Source organism: Ascaphus truei, chromosome 23 (assembly GCF_040206685.1).
Source record: "Ascaphus truei isolate aAscTru1 chromosome 23, aAscTru1.hap1, whole genome shotgun sequence".
NCBI classification, from domain to species: Eukaryota; Metazoa; Chordata; class Amphibia; order Anura; family Ascaphidae; genus Ascaphus; species Ascaphus truei.
This window is the reverse complement of record NC_134505.1, coordinates 597,858-615,456: the sequence shown is the minus strand read 5'-3', so window position 1 is coordinate 615,456 and position 17,599 is coordinate 597,858. Positions and strand designations below refer to the sequence as shown.

The window sequence follows — 17,599 nt, the reverse complement described above, 5'->3', positions numbered from 1 at the left end:
ATCTCCTCCCTCTCCCCCCCCTCGCCTCCCTGTTCCCCCCTCTCCACCCTTCCCCTTTTCCTCCCTCTCTTTCCCGTCCCTCTCTTACCCCCCCTCTCCTCCCCCTCTTTCCCCCCTTCCTCCCTCTCTTTCCCCCTTCCCTCCCTCTCCTTCCCCCCTTCCCTCCCTCTCTTTCACCCCTCCCCCTCCCCCTCTCTCCTCCCCCCCTCCCCCTCTCTCCTCCCCCTCCCCCTCTCTCCTCCCCCCTCCCCCTCTCTCCTCCCCTGCTCTCCAACCCCCCCTCCCTCTCTCCTTCCCCCCCTCCCTCTCTCCTCCCCCCTCTCCCTCTCTCCTCCCCTCGCTCTCTCCTTCCCCCCCTCGCTCTCTCCTCCCCCCCTCGCTCTCCTCCACCCCCTCTCCCTCTCTCCTTTCCCCCCTCCTCTCCCTCACTCACCCCTCTCCTTCTCCTCTACTCTCTCCCTCCGCTCCCTCTCTCCTTCCCCCCCTCTCCCTCTTTCCTCCCCTTCCCTCGCTCTCTCCTCCCCCCCTTTTCTTTCCCCCTTCTCTCCCTCTCTCTCCCCCCACTCTCCTTCCTCCTTTACTCTCTCCCTCTGCTCCCTCCTCTAACTTTATTTCCTCTCCCTTCCTCCCTGTCTCTCCATACATTCTTTCCACAGATGAGGAGCCCACCTCACAGCAGGTAAGTGTCACCACCTCTCCCCTCTGCATGGCGTATCCTGGCTCCCACCCCTCCTCACCTTCTCCCACCCCTCCTCACCCTCTCCCACCCTCTCACCCCTCCAACCCCTCCTCGCCCTCTCACACCCCTCCTTACCTTCTCCCACCCTCCTCACCTTCTCCCACCCCTCCTCACCCTCTCCCACCCCACCTTACCTTCTCCCACCCCTCCTCACACTCTCCCACCCCTTCTCACCCTTGCCCATCCCTCCTCGTCCTCTCCCACATCACCAACCCCTCCTCACCCTCTCACACCCCTCCTCGCCCTCTCCCACCCCTCCTCACCCTCTCCCACCCCTCCTCACCCTCTCCCACCCCTCCTCACCCTCTCCCACCCCTCCTCACCCTCACCCATCCCTCCTCACCCTCGCCCATCCCTCCTCATCCTCTCCCACATCACCAACCCCTCCTCACCCTCTCACACCCCTCCTCGCCCTCTCCCACTCCTCCTCACCCTCTCCCACCCCTCCTCACCCTCGCCCATCTCTCCTCACCCTCTCCCACATCACCAACCCCTCCATCACCCTCTCACACCCCTACCTCCTCACCCTCTCCTCATACATACAAACCCACTCTGCCTGCCAGGTCCCCTAAATATCCGCTGCTCCGGGCTCATACTAAAGGAATCCGTCAGCCATTTTCTTCTATCCCAGGAGAGAGGATGATGTTTGCTTTCTGGAATTGGGGGGGGTTGGGGGGAAGGAGAGGGGGGGCTGGAATTGGGGAGGTGGGGGGCCTCAGGAGTATGAACAACTCCAGGAACAGTGATTAGCCGATTAAGCAACACAGCAGGTGTCTGTCCCGTCCCTCCCCTGCCCCCCCCTGTCCCCCCTGGGGGGAGTGTAGGTAATGGAACTCTTGTTAGGGAAGGAAAGGGGCGGGGGGGGGGAGAACATTCTTGTGTGTGAATGCACAAGCAGGACTGGGAGAGCTGGTGGTACTCATGATTACTATATACCGCAACACGTCCAGTGTCATGACGCTGGGCGTGAGCAGTCGCTCGGCATCACTACACACTGCAGCACATCAGTTCATGCGCCTGGAAGTATATAGAGATACTCTGCATCATTATACCGCGCGGCATGATCATTATCAGTGTATAGATACTCTGCATCATTATACAGCGCGGCGTGATCATTATCAGTGTATAGATACTCTGCATCATTATACAGCGCGGCGTGATCATTATCAGTGTATAGATACTCTGCATCATTATACAGCGCAGCGTGATCACTATCAGTGTATAGATACTCTGCATCATTATACAGCCCAGCGTGATCATTATCAGTGTATAGATACTCAGCATCATTATACAGCGCAGCGTGATCATTATCAGTGTATAGATACTCTGCATCATTATACAGCGCGGCGTGATCATTATCAGTGTATAGATACTCTGCATCATTATACAGCGCGGCGTGATCACTATCAGTGTATAGATACTCTGCATCATTATACAGCGCGGCGTGATCATTATCAGTGTATAGATACTCTGCATCATTATACAGCGCGGCGTGATCATTATCAGTGTATAGATACTCAGCATCATTATACAGCGCGGCGTGATCATTATCAGTTGTGACAGAAACCAGGGGATGGTAATAAATTCCGTATATAGGGCTCCCAGGATACTAGTCAGTTTCTATCCTGTTTGGCCTGGGAGTGCAGCCTTATAATACATACACTCCATCCCACAGTTTGGCAAGCGCTGGAACTGAGGGATGAGAGATCCAGACCAGAGTTTGTCTGCTGCCTGATTTCTGTCACCTGTCATGCTAATTAGGAATCAGGTATGAAAGACTGATTTCCTGTTTGCTCTGGTCTCCCCACAAGAGCCAGGAGGCTGGAAGGCTGCTGAACTACAGAGGGGAGAAGCCTCTTCCCCAAACAGGTTCAATCTTTCTGTTCATTTGTGTAAGACTGCAAAAAGTACCGTGTTTTGATGTTGGAAGTGGAAAAGCCACTTCCAACCCTGAGTCAGGGATATCTAAGTTAAGTTATCGCTCAGGTGAGCAGCTTTTGTTTTGATCTGTTTTCTGTTGTATGCACTGTGGCAGTCTCAGTGCCTGGGACTGAATAAACCAGGCATAGCCTGTTTAAAGGAACAGTACGTGACGCCTCATCATTTAACCTACCCTAAAAGACCGTGTTCTAAACAGTCCCGGACAAACGACGGAGCCCCGGAGTAAGCCGTTTGTCACATATGGTGGAGAATGCGGGCAGAGCACTAGGGGGTCTGCGGGTTGAAGAACTTTGAAAAAAAAAAAAAAAAGTTTTTTTCATCCTCTGCAAACAAGATGGAAGACGTGGTGGGTGCACTGGTACGCAATGTCGCTGCCCAGAAAGACACGAATGAAACCCAGCAACAGCTGTTAATAGCCCAGCAAGAAACTAATGCAAACCAGCAGCAGACGAATGCAGCCCAGCAACAGCTGCTAATAGCCCAGCAAGAGATTAATGCCAACCAGCAACAGGTGAATGCCAACCAGCAACAGGCGAATGCAAACCAGCAACAGACGAATGAAGCCCTGCAAAACGCGAATGCAAACCAGCAAGAGACAAACCGCTTGCTGAGAGAGGAGCAACAGCGGTTCGCTCAGGGCTTACAGCAGGAACTCGAGATCCTGAGGGGGACTATCAGTAACCTTCCACTGGCAGTGGCAGCCCCAGTTCCGAAAATGACCAGGGCAAGCCACTACCTTCAGAAGATGGGACCCTCGGATGATGTGGAAGCCTATCTTCTCACGTTTGAACGCACGGCACAGAGAGAGGGATGGCCAGAAGCTGAGTGGGCTGGTCTAATCGCACCCTTCCTAAGCGGCGAACCCCAGAAGGCTTACTTTGATCTAGAGCCAGCCGAAGCTAACGTCTATGCAAAATTGAAGTTCGAGATCCTCGCCCGCCTCGGCGTAACCACGGCTGTTCGCGCCCAAAGGTTTCACGCATGGTCCTTCACGATGGATAAAGCCACCCGAAGCCAGATGTATGACCTCATCCACCTCGCCCGGAAGTGGCTACAACCCGAGATCAACTCAGCCAGCCACATCGTGGAACGGTTGGTCATGGACCAGTTCTTGAGGAAACTTCCCTCTGCCTTACGCCGTTGGGTCAGTCGGAGTGACCCCCACAATGCGGATGAGCTTGTGGCCCTCGTAGAAAGGTACAATGCAGCAGAAGAGCACCCGCAACCCACAGTCGTGGAGCAACCCCACTACCCGAGGTTCCAGGACTCTTCCAGAGACGGTAAAAGTGTACCGGGGTTAAGGGGCGCTGAAGAGCGGCGACCACCTTCACGCAGCACCAGCAACAGTGGTTCGCACACTAAGGGCAATAGCCAACATGGGGAGCCGGGAAAAGGCTCTAAGTGGGACACAGACTATGTACCTAAATGTGTAAATTGTCATGAGAGGGGCCACACAGCAAAAATCTGCCCACTAAATGATGAGCCCATGCAATGCAACAGCGTGGAACCTTATTCGCTGTTGTCCCAATGTATGGGCCCTAGCCCAGAGGACCCCTTGAATAACCATCTGTGGGCATTTGTAAAGGTTAATGGTAAGAGGGTTCGGGCACTTCTTGACTCTGGGAGCATGGTCACACTAGTGTCCGAATACCTCTTGCCCATTAAGAAGAAACAGGGAAACAGTTCACAAAGAGTGGCAATTTGTTGTATACATGGGGATAATCATGAATATTCCACTGTTGATGTTTTTTTTGAAACAGAGTTTGGTTCTTTAGATTTCAAGGTGGGTATTGTACCCAAACTGGCACATGATGTGTTAATAGGGACCGACTTTCCCCATTTTCTAAAAATGTGGTCCCCCGCTCAGAATAGCGCCCAGAGTTCAATAGCGGACCATAACGAAGTATTAGAAGAAACAAATCCTTTCCCTTTTTCAGAAATGGAGGTTGACGAGGGCCCAAATAAGAAGGGGGAAAAGGAGGAGTGCTGTAAAATTCCCTTCCCCATCACTACTTTGGTAGGGAATACCCCAAATCAAGATGTTGAGCAGACACTTACCAACCCAGAACCGGATAAGACCCTCGCTGACCTAGAGGTCAGTCCTGGGAGTTTTAAGAAGGCCCAGTGGGAGGACCCCACATTAGCGGTAGCAAGGGGAAATATACGGGACCAGAATAGTACTCCTGGCCAACCAGATAGGTCACTTGCTTACCCCTACTTCGAGGTAGAGAACGACCTAGTATATCGGGTTGATAAAAGGAAATCAGTTACAACTAAACAATTGTTGGTACCACGGACATTCCGTAACGTAGTATTACACCTCGCACATAGTCATCCATTGGGGGGACACCTAGGGGTGGAAAAGACAAAAGAAAAGGTTCTCCGAAGCTTCTATTGGCCTGGGGTTCTGGCAGAAATTACGAATTATTGTTCCTCATGCCCAGAATGTCAGATCACCGCCCCGTTCAAGGCGTACCGCAGCCCATTGGTACCCCTTCCCATAATAGAGGTACCATTTGACCGGATTGCTATGGATCTAGTAGGACCCCTAATAAAGTCTGCTAGGGGACATCAGCATATATTGGTAATATTAGATTATGCCACCCGATATCCGGAGGCAGTTCCCCTACGTAGCACCTCAGCTAAAAACATAGCAAAAGAGTTAGTAGTTCTGTTTTCCCGGGTCGGGATTCCTAAAGAGATTCTATCTGACCAGGGAACACCATTTATGTCCCAAGTAACGAAAGAGCTATGTAAACTCCTAAAAATCAAGCATCTCAGAACCTCAGTCTATCATCCACAAACAGATGGTTTAGTGGAAAGGTTCAATAAAACCTTAAAGAGCATGTTACGGCGGGCGGTTGATAAAGATGGGAAAAACTGGGATTGTTTGTTACCGTACCTGTTATTTGCCATTAGGGAAGTTCCCCAATCATCCACTGGCTTCTCCCCGTTTGAACTATTGTATGGCCGACACCCAAGGGGCTTACTGGATATAGCCAAAGAGACTTGGGAACACGAGGTTACCCCTTACAGAAGTGTAATAGAGCATGTTGCCCAGATGCAGGACCGCATTGCTGCAGTCCTACCCATAGTGAGGGAACACATGGAGAAAGCTCAAGAAGCACAGAGGAATACATATAATAAGGGTGCTAGGGTCAGAATTTTTTCTCCAGGTGATAGGGTACTAGTTCTGATTCCCACCGTGGAGAGTAAATTCCTTGCTAAATGGCATGGGCCATATGAGGTCTTGGAAAGAGTGGGAGAAGTAAATTATAAGGTAAGACAGCCAGGTAGGAGGAAACCTGAGCAAATTTACCATATAAACCTACTCAAGCCCTGGAAAGATAGAGAAGTCTTGTTAACCCTAGTACCCCCAGGTCCGTCAGAGAATCAAGAAACTGACCCAGAGGTTAGCATAGCTGAAACCCTGTCTGTTCATCAGAAACGAGAGGTTCAGAATTTAGTGAGAAGAAACAAAGAAATCTTCTCTATACGGCCAGGTAGAACTAGCGTAATTGAACATGACCTAGTCTCTGAACCGGGGGTCCGAGTTAACCTTAAACCGTACCGAATCCCAGAGGCCAAAAGAAAGGCTATAAGTTTAGAGGTTAAAAAAATGCTAAAACTAGGTGTAATTGAGGAATCCCAAAGTGGGTGGAACAGCCCTATAGTCTTAGTCCCAAAGCCAGATGGTACAACAAGGTTTTGTAATGACTACCGGAAACTAAACGCGGTGTCAAAATTTGATACTTATCCTATGCCCAGGGTAGATGAACTTGTAGAGAGACTGGGCAAAGCCCGATATCTCACAACCCTAGACCTAACAAAAGGGTACTGGCAGGTTCCCCTCACAGAAAGGGCAAAAGAAAAGACAGCCTTCTCAACCCCAGACGGCCTCTTTCAGTATAAGGTGTTGCCTTTTGGCTTACATGGAGCTCCCGCCACATTCCAAAGAATGATGGATAAAATTTTAAAACCACATGCTCGGTATGCTGCCGCCTACCTGGATGATGTGGTAATCCATAGTGAAGATTGGCAATCCCACCTTCCAAAGGTCCAAGCTGTGCTTGACGCAGTCCGGTCTGCTGGACTAACTGCTAACCCCGCTAAATGCACTATTGGTCTGGAGGAGGCCAAGTATCTGGGATATTCTATTGGCAGAGGTTTACTCAAACCCCAAACACTCAAAGTGGAGGCGATACAAAATTGGCCAAGGCCAGTTACAAAAAAACAAGTAAGGACCTTTTTGGGGTTAATTGGGTACTATAGAAGGTTTATTCCCAATTTTGCAACTAAGGCAACCCCACTAACTGACCTCACAAAAGCAAGAGGACCGCTAATGGTAAAGTGGTCCCCCGAAACCGAACAGGCCTTTAGAAGCCTGAAAGAAGCTCTCTGTGCCCAACCAGTGTTGGTCACACCTGACTTCTCCAAAGAGTTCGTAGTCCAAACCGACGCATCTGAGGTAGGGCTGGGGGCGGTACTCTCCCAGGAGTCTCAAGGTGAGGAGCACCCCATCCTTTATTTAAGTAGGAAACTAAATCCCCAGGAGAAAAATTACTCCATAGTAGAGAAAGAGTGTCTCGCAATAAAGTGGGCTGTAGAGACGCTCAAATACTACCTGTTGGGGAGAAAATTCCGGTTGGTCACAGATCATGCACCCCTTACCTGGATGTGTCAAAACAGGGAAAAGAATGCTAGAGTGACCAGGTGGTTCCTAAGCCTACAACCCTTTAAATTTTCTGTGGAACACAGGTCAGGGCACAAACATGGCAATGCTGACGGGTTGTCAAGGATGCACTCCCTAATATCCATGGTCGCTCATCCCTCGAGGTCTGAGCTGGGGGGGAGGATATGTGACAGAAACCAGGGGATGGTAATAAATTCCGTATATAGGGCTCCCAGGATACTAGTCAGTTTCTATCCTGTTTGGCCTGGGAGTGCAGCCTTATAATACATACACTCCATCCCACAGTTTGGCAAGCGCTGGAACTGAGGGATGAGAGATCCAGACCAGAGTTTGTCTGCTGCCTGATTTCTGTCACCTGTCATGCTAATTAGGAATCAGGTATGAAAGACTGATTTCCTGTTTGCTCTGGTCTCCCCACAAGAGCCAGGAGGCTGGAAGGCTGCTGAACTACAGAGGGGAGAAGCCTCTTCCCCAAACAGGTTCAATCTTTCTGTTCATTTGTGTAAGACTGCAAAAGTACCGTGTTTTGATGTTGGAAGTGGAAAAGCCACTTCCAACCCTGAGTCAGGGATATCTAAGTTAAGTTATCGCTCAGGTGAGCAGCTTTTGTTTTGATCTGTTTTCTGTTGTATGCACTGTGGCAGTCTCAGTGCCTGGGACTGAATAAACCAGGCATAGCCTGTTTAAAGGAACAGTACGTGACGCCTCATCATTTAACCTACCCTAAAAGACCGTGTTCTAAACAGTCCCGGACAAACGACGGAGCCCCGGAGTAAGCCGTTTGTCACACAGTGTATAGATACTCTGCATCATTATACAGCGCGGCGTGTTCATTATCAGTGTATAGATACTCAGCATCATTATACAGCGCGGCGTGATCATTATCAGTGTATAGATACTCAGCACCATTATACAGCGCGGCGTGATCATGGTCAGAGTATACCAAACCCCAACACACCGCTTCAGCTCCACACCCATCCTACTTAAACCTCCCGCCCCCCCCCCCCTTATACCCCCACAGGCAGGAGATGGGGGGGGGAGGAACGGGACAGCCACCCCCCCACAGGCAGGAGATGGGGGGGGGGGAGGAACGGGACAGCCACCCCCCCCCACAGGCAGGAGATGGGGGGGGAGGAACGGGACAGCCCCCCCACAGGCAGGAGATGGGGGGGGGGGGGGGAGGAACGGGACAGCCCCCCGCTAACCTTGAACGCGACCTTGAAGATTGAGCCTGAGCAGGAATGTCAATGAAACAGTGAAACCCTTTGTGTCCCTTCCCGTCCTGCCTTAACCCTTTCACTGCTCAGCCGCGCGTCCGCCAAGGAGGAGGTTACCTGGGACAGCGCCGGGCTGATAGAATAACCCCCGGGACTGGTCAGACCGGTCCCCAGCCCCCCCCCCCTCCTGATACACTCGCCGCTGTTGCTCAAATGCAGCATTTCCCACTGAAAGTTACTTTTAATCGGAGGTGATTTTATATATATATATATATATAGTTCCTATACTGAGTACCGCACATACTGTACACGCCCTCATAGACGTAGAACAGGGTTTTCTCAGCCCCCTTGTGGGGGTACCCCCATTGGCCATATAACCTCTCCCTATAACTCCTATTACCCCACATACCCCCTCCCTATAACTCCTATTACCCCATATAACTCCTTCTATTACCCCATTTACCCCCTCCCTATAACTCCTATTACCCCATATAACTCCTCCTATTTCCCCATATACCCCCTCCCTATAACTCATCCTATTACCCCATATACCCCCTCCCTATAACTCCTCCTATTACCCCATTTACCCCCTCCCTATAACTCCTCCTATTACCCCATATACCCCCTCCCTATAACTCCTCCTATTACCCCATTTACCCCCTCCCTATAACTCCTCCTATTACCCCATATACCCCCTCCCTATAACTCCTCCTATTACCCCATATACCCCCTCCCTATACCCCCTCCCTATAACTCCTATTACCCCATATAACTCCTCCTATTACCCCATATACCCCCTCCCTATAACTCATCCTATTACCCCATATACCCCCTCCCTATAACTCCTCCTATTACCCCATTTACCCCCTCCCTATAACTCCTCCTATTACCCCATATAATCCCTCCCTATAACTCCTCCTATTACCCCATATAATCCCTCCCTACAGTATAACTCTTATTAATCCATTTAACCCTATATATATATATATGCACAGTAACCTCGGTGCCATGTCCCTGTCACAGAGACCTCTCCAGCAGTGCCGGGGTTAAGGCGGTGGGGTATAAGGGACACACGCTGGCATGGTGCCTGCATACCCCGCTAATCTGTCAGAAGCTCCCTGCGGGGGTATTCGGGGCGGGAAACACAGAATGTGCCTGCCATCCTCACACCAAAACTGTGCAAAGGAACGAGTCATGCAAGAGAGCAACATAACTACACACAGAGACTAGTTATAGTAACCCACACTCACGGACAGAGAATAGTTATAGTAACCCACACTCACACACACAGACTAGTTATAGTAACCCATGTACACACACAGAGACTAGTTATAGTAACCCATGTACACACACAGAGACTAGTTATAGTAACCCACACTCACACAGAGAGACTAGTTATAGTAACCCACTCACACACAGAGACTAGTTATAGTAACCCACACTCACGGACAGAGAATAGTTATAGTAACCCACACTCACACACAAAGACTAGTTATAGTAACCCACACTCACACACAGACACTAGTTATAGTAACCCATGTACACACAGAGAGACTAGTTATAGTAACCCACACTCACACACAGAGACTAGTTATAGTAACCCACACTCACACACAGAGACTAGTTATAGTAACCCACACTCACACACAGAGACTAGTTATAGTAACCCACGTGCACACACAGAGACTAGTTATAGTAACCCACACTCACACAGAGACTTGTTATAGTAACTCATTCACACAGAGAGACTAGTTATAGTAACCCACACTCACACACAGAGACTAATTATAGTAACCCACACTCACACAGACTAGTTATAGTAACCCACACTCACATACAGAGACTAGTTATAGTAACCCACACTCACACACAGAGACTAGTTATAGTAACCCACTCACACAGAGAGACTAGTTATAGTAACCCACACTCACACACAGAGACTAGTTATAGTAACCCACACTCACACACAGAGACTAGTTATAGTAACCCACACTCACACACAGAGACTAGTTATAGTAACCCACACTCACACACAGAGCCTAGTTATAGTAACCCACTCACACAGAGAGACTAGTTATAGTAACCCACACTCACACACAGAGACTAGTTATAGTAACCCACACTCACACACAGAGACTAGTTATAGTAACCCACACTCACACACAGAGACTAGTTATAGTAACCCACACTCACACAGAGAGACTAGTTATAGTAACCCACTCACACACAGAGACTAGTTATAGTAACCCACTCACACACAGAGACTAGTTATAGTAACCCATTCACACAGAGAGGCTAGTTATAGTAACCCACTCACACACAGAGACTAGTTCTAGTAACCCATTCACACAGAGAGACTAGTTATAGTAACCCACACTCACACACAGAGACTAGTTATAGTAACCCACACTCACACATAGAGACTAGTTATAGTAACCCATTCACACAGAGAGACTAGTTATAGTAACCCACACTCACACACAGAGACTAGTTATAGTAACCCATTCACACAGAGAGACTAGTTATAGTAACCCACACACAGAGACTAGTTATAGTAACCCACACTCACACACAGAGACTAGTTATAGTAACCCACTCACACAGAGAGACTAGTTATAGTGACTCATTCACACAGAGACTAGTTATAGTAACCCACTCACACAGAGAGGCTAGTTATAGTAACAAGCTCATTCAGAGACTAGTTACAGTAATCAGTTCACACAGAGACTAGTTACAGTAGCCAACTCACACACAGAGACTAGTTACAGTAACCATCTCACACACAGAGACTAGTTACAGTAACCATCTCACACATTCTCTCCATCCCTCTCCTTTTCTCTGTCCCCCTCTCCCCCTCTCTTTTCTCTCTCTCTCTCTCTCTCTCTCTCTCTCAGAGACAACTGGGAGACCCTCACCTGCTAAAAACTAAGAGACCGACCCCGTGTGGGTACATCCCCCCGTCCATTAAAGGTAAGGGGCTCCCCTTACACGTACCCCTCTGCTGGGGGGCGGCTCCTTGCACCCACTATTCCAGTATTGACATCTAGGAGGGTAACTCATCCCACAAGGAAAGCTTTAACCCATTAACCACGTCCCTGTCATTAGGTCACTTTTCCCCTACGTGGGACTGACCCTTTAGCCCATTAAGCACGTTCCCTGTCATTAGGTCACTTTGCCCCTACGTGGGACTGACCCTTTAACCCATTAAACACGTCCCTGTCATTAGGTCACTTTTCTCCTACATGTGGCTGACCCTTTAACCCATTAACCACGTCCCCTGTCACTAGGAAACTTTTCCCCTACGTGGGACTGACCCTTTATCCCATTAAGCATGACCCTGTCATTAGGTCACTTTGCAACTACATGTGACTGCCCCTTTAACCCATTAAACACGTCCCTGTCATTAGGTCACTTTGCCCCTACGTGGGACTGTCCCTTTAACCCATTAACCACGTCCCTGTCATTAGGCCACTTTGCCCCTACATGGGACTGCCCCTTTAACCCATTAACCACGTCCCTGTCATTAGGTCACTTTGCCCCTACGTGGGACTAACCCTTTATCCCATTAACCACGTCCTGGTCATTAGGTCACTTTGCCCCTACGTGGGACTGTCCCTTTAACCCATTAAACACGTCCCTGTCATTAGGCCACTTTGCCCCTACATGGGACTGTCCCTTTAACCCATTAAACACGTCCCTGTCATTAGGCCACTTTGCCCCTACATGGGACTGTCCCTTTAACCCATTAAACACGCCCCTATCATTAGGTCTCTTTGCCCCTACGTGGGACTGCCCCTTTAACCCATTAAACACGTCCCTGTCATTAGGTCACTTTGCCCCTACGTGGGACTGGCCCTTTAACCCATCAAACACGTCCCTGTCATTAGGCCACTTTGCTCCTGGGTGGGACTGCCCCTTTAGCTGATAATAAGGCGCTCCCTGCTTGGGGTCTTGCAGCTATGCAGCGGATCATGCAGTCTCACCTGCAGTCACTGGCAGACCGTGCTGATGAAAACCCGGAGCGGAGCGCTGGGGGTGAGACGGAGGAGGCGGAGTGCGGAGCGGAGTGGGGAGCGCGGAGCGCTGGGGGTGAGACGGAGGAGCCGGAGTGGGGAGCGCCGAGCGCTGGGGGTGAGACGGAGGAGCCGGAGTGCGGAGCGGAGTGGGGAGCGCGGAGCGCAGGGGGTGAGACGGAGGAGCCGGAGTGCGGAGCGGAGTGGGGAGCGCGGAGCGCAGGGGGTGAGACGGAGGAGCCGGAGTGCGGAGCGGAGTGGGGAGCGCGGAGCGCTGGGGGTGAGACGGAGGAGGCGGAGTGGGGAGCGCGGAGCGCTGGGGGTGAGACGGAGTGCGGAGCGGAGTGGGGAGCGCGGAGCGCTGGGGGTGAGACGGAGGAGCCGGAGTGCGGAGCGGAGGAGTGCAGAGCGCGGAGCACTGGGGGTGAGACGGAGGAGCTGGAGTGCGGAGCGGAGGAGTGCAGAGCGCGGAGCACTGGGGGTGAGACGGAGGAGCCGGAGTGCGGAGCGGAGGAGTGCAGAGCGCGGAGCACTGGGGGTGAGACGGAGGAGCCGGAGTGCGGAGCGGAGGAGTGCAGAGCGCGGAGCACTGGGGGTGAGACGGAGGAGCCGGAGTGCGGAGCGGAGGAGTGCAGAGCGCGGAGCGATGCAGGTACAGAGCGAGAGACAGAGTCCTGCAATCCAGTCCTAGAGGTACCAGACTCTGTCAGTCTCAATACCTAGAGGTGCCAGACTTTACATTACTGCTTTGTGTCCCCAGGAGATGAGGGTCCCGCCGTCGGCAGCCTGGAGACACTCCTGCAAAGACCCCTGTTGGAGGAGAGGTCAGAGGTCATGAGGCAAGAAGGAGAAACGCACCCTGGTACTCCGCCTGGAATAGCAGAGAGAGGTGCAGTGTCAGAGCTGTGTGTGTGATCAGTACAGGAATAGCAGAGAGAGGTGCAGTGACAGAGCTGTGTGTGTGATCAGTACAGGAATAGCAGAGAGATGCAGTGACAGAGCTGTGTGTGTGGGGGGGGGGATCAGTACAGGAATAGCAGAGAGATGTGCAGTGACAGAGCTGTGTGTGTGTGTGATCAGTACAGGAATAGCAGAGAGATGCAGTGACAGAACTGTGTGTGTGTGTGATCAGTACAGGAATAGCAGAGAGAGGTGCAGTGACAGAGATGTGTGTGTGTAGGATCAGTACAGGAATAGCAGCGAGAGGAACAGTGACAGAGCTGTGTGTGTGATCAGTACAGGAATAGCAGAGAGGTGCAGTGTCAGAGCTGTGTGTGTGTGATCAGTACAGGAATAGCAGAGAGAGGTGCAGTGACAGAGCTGTGTGTGTGATCAGTACAGGAATAGCAGAGGGAGGAGCAGTGACAGAGCTGTGTGTGTGTGTAGGATCAGTACAGGAATAGCAGAGAGATGCAGTGACAGAGCTGTGTGTGTGTGTGATCAGTACAGGAATAGCAGAGAGATGCAGTGACAGAGCTGTGTGTGTGATCAGTACAGGAATAGCAGAGAGAGATGCAGTGACAGAGCTGTGTGTGTGTGATCAGTACAGGAATAGCAGAGAGAGGTGCAGTGTCAGAGCTGTGTGTGTAGGATCAGTACAGGAATAGCAGAGAGAGATGCAGTGTCAGAGCTGTGTGTGTGTGATCAGTACAGGAATAGCAGAGAGAGGTGCAGTGTCAGAGCTGTGTGTGTGTGTGTGTGTGTGTGTGTGTGTGTGTGTGTGTGTGTGTGTGTGTGTGTGTGTGTGTGTGTGTGTGTGTGTGTGTGTGTGTGTGTGTGTGTGTGTGATCAGTACAGGAATAGCAGAGAGATGTGCAGTGACAGAGGTGTGTGTGTGTGATCAGTACAGGAATAGCAGAGAGATGCAGTGTCCGAGCTGTGTGTGTGTGTGATCAGTACAGGAATAGCAGAGAGAGGTGCAGTGACAGAGCTGTGTGTGTGATCAGTACAGGAATAGCAGAGAGAGGTGCAGTGTCAGAGCTGTGTGTGTGATCAGTACAGGAATAGCAGAGAGGTGCAGTGACAGAGCTGTGTGTGTGATCAGTACAGGAATAGCAGAGAGAGGTGCAGTGTCAGAGCTGTGTGTGTAGGATCAGTACAGGAATAGCAGAGAGAGATGCAGTGTCAGAGCTGTGTGTGTGTGATCAGTACAGGAATAGCAGAGAGAGGTGCAGTGTCAGAGCTGTGTGTGTGATCAGTACAGGAATAGCAGAGGGAGGAGCAGTGACAGAGCTGTGTGTGTGTGTAGGATCAGTACAGGAATAGCAGAGGAAGGAGCAGTGACAGAGCTTTGTATTTGGGATCAGTACAGGAATAGCAGGGAGAGATGCAGTGACAGAGCTGTGTGTGTGTGTGTGTGTGTGTGTGTGTGTGTGTGTGTGTGTGTGTGTGTGTGTGTGTGTGTGTGTGTGTGTGTGTGTGTGTGTGTGTGTGATCAGTACAGGAATAGCAGAGAGATGTGCAGTGACAGAGGTGTGTGTGTGTGATCAGTACAGGAATAGCAGAGAGATGCAGTGTCCGAGCTGTGTGTGTGTGTGTGTGTGTGATCAGTACAGGAATAGCAGAGAGATGCAGTGACAGAGCTGTGTGTGTAGGATCAGTACAGGAATAGCAGAGAGAGGTGCAGTGACAGAGCTGTGTGTGTAGGATCAGTACAGGAATAGCAGAGAGATGCAGTGTCAGAGCTGTGTGTGTAGGATCAGTACAGGAATAGCAGAGAGAGGAGCAGTGACAGAGCTGTGTGTGTAGGATCAGTACAGGAATAGCAGAGAGATGCAGTGACAGAGCTTTGTGTTTGGGATCAGTACAGGAATAGCAGAGAGAGGTGCAGTGACAGAGGTGTGTGCGTGCGCATGCGTGTGCGTGCGCGGGATTAGTACAGGAATTCTGACTTGTTACAGCTATGTCACGTGTCTATTGCAGATCCAGTGTGTGAGAGTCTGGCTGTCGTTGTGGCACAGCCGTGACGCTCTGCGTGTTACAGCCGTGACGCTCTGCGTGTTACACGTGTCCTATGGACTGACATCAAACTCTGAGCCGGAACTGCTGTGTATCTAACTCCAAAGATCAGTGAGACCCCCTGTCCCCCTCTAATCAGGGAGCCCCTCTGCAAGATGGGAGTGTGAGACCTCCGCTGGCGCCCGCCCCCCGAGAGGAGACTCCTGACTGTAGAAATCTTTATATGACTGTTATAGTGCCCTGCTTTTATAGTGCAATAAATCTCACACAACATGGGCTGTGTGTGTGTGTGTGTGTGTGTGTGCGCAAGGTGGGGAAACAAGTGCATATGTGTGTGTGCAAGGTAGGGATACGTGTGTGTGTGTGTGTGTGTGTGTGTGTGTGTGTGTGTGTGTGTGTGTGTGAAGTGGGGTACAAGTGTGACGTGATAACAGAATGTCACAGATGTGGCCGGACGGCCTCGCGATGGGGGTCAGTAAGAGGCCAAACAATGGCTTAGGTTTTAACTCCCGTGGTTTATTCTCTACCATAATAACAGAAGAATAGGCACACTGTCCCTTTAAGGAAAAACACAACCATAAAATAAAACCCTACTCCCCTATCTACCTGGCTGGCCGGCTAAGCCAGTTACCAACCCCAACACATACAACAAGATCACTGAACAATATAAAAGTCCTTATCTGTTAGATGGGGAACTGTGCCCCATGTGAGACCAGGCAATCCCTCTGGTCACATCAGAGCTACGCTTCCTCCTTAGCTCTGGAAAGCCGGTTCCATGGAGCAGCGCTGTGTCCAGCAGTTTGTTCACGCCCGTGGCAATTCGATTTCCTGGGTGTGATTCCCAGATGGTCCCAAGACCTTGAACCCTGCAGGCCTGGGGGAAACAGACCAACCAGTGTCCTCCTGGCTGTGGAGACAGAATGTAACAGAGTACTGCAGAATATCGCAGAATGTAACAGAGTACCGCAGAATACTGCAGAATGTAACAGAGTACTGCAGAGTATCGCAGAATGAAACAGAATATCGCAGAGTATCAGAGTACTGCAGAATACTGCAGAATGTAACAGAGTACTGCAGAATATCGCAGAATGTAACAGAGTATCGCAGAGTATCAGAGTACCGCAGAATACTGCAGAATGTAACAGAGTACTGCAGAATACTGCAGAATGTAACAGAGTACTGCAGAATATCGCAGAATGAAACAGAGTACTGCAGAATACTGCAGAATGTAACAGAGTACTGCAGAATATCGCAGAATGTAACAGAATATCGCAGAGTATCAGAGTACCGCAGAATACTGCAGAATGTAACAGAGTACTGCAGAATACTGCAGAATGTAACAGAGTACTGCAGAATATCGCAGAATGAAACAGAATATCGCAGAGTATCAGAGTATCGCAGAATACTGCAGAATGTAACAGAGTACTGCAGAATATCGCAGAATGAAACAGAGTATCGCAGAGTATCAGAGTATCGCAGAATGTAACAGAGTATCGCAGAGTATCAGAGTATCGCAGAATACTGCAGAATGTAACAGAGTACTGCAGAGTATCGCAGAATGTAACAGAATATCGCAGAGTATCAGAGTATCACAGAATACTGCAGAATGTAACAGAGTACTGCAGAATATCGCAGAATGTAACAGAATATCGCAGAGTATCAGAGTATCACAGAATACTGCAGAATGTAACAGAGTACTGCAGAGTATCGCAGAATGAAACAGAGTATCGCAGAGTATCAGAGTATCGCAGAATGTAACAGAGTATCGCAGAGTATCAGAGTATCGCAGAATACTGCAGAATGTAACAGAGTACTGCAGAGTATCGCAGAATGTAACAGAATATCGCAGAGTATCAGAGTATCACAGAATACTGCAGAATGTAACAGAGTACTGCAGAGTATCGCAGAATGTAACAGAATATCGCAGAGTATCAGAGTATCACAGAATACTGCAGAATGTAACAGAGTACTGCAGAATATCGCAGAATGAAACAGAATATCGCAGAGTATCAGAGTATCGCAGAATACTGCAGAATGT

At 50.2% G+C, this 17,599-nt stretch overlaps 1 protein-coding gene across 1 annotated transcript; it reads left to right on the top strand.

The window, feature by feature from the left end:
• The first annotated feature begins 563 nt into the window (after positions 1–563).
• On the top strand, positions 564–15,837 carry LOC142473001 (uncharacterized). Its single transcript, XM_075580150.1, has 5 exons — positions 564–679; positions 11,485–11,560; positions 12,548–13,255; positions 13,364–13,465; positions 15,526–15,837. Exons 3-5 carry the CDS (start codon positions 12,550–12,552, stop codon positions 15,567–15,569), a joined length of 852 nt encoding a protein of 283 aa, XP_075436265.1. The 5' UTR covers positions 564–679; positions 11,485–11,560; positions 12,548–12,549; the 3' UTR covers positions 15,570–15,837.
• Positions 15,838–17,599: the final 1,762 nt, after the last annotated feature.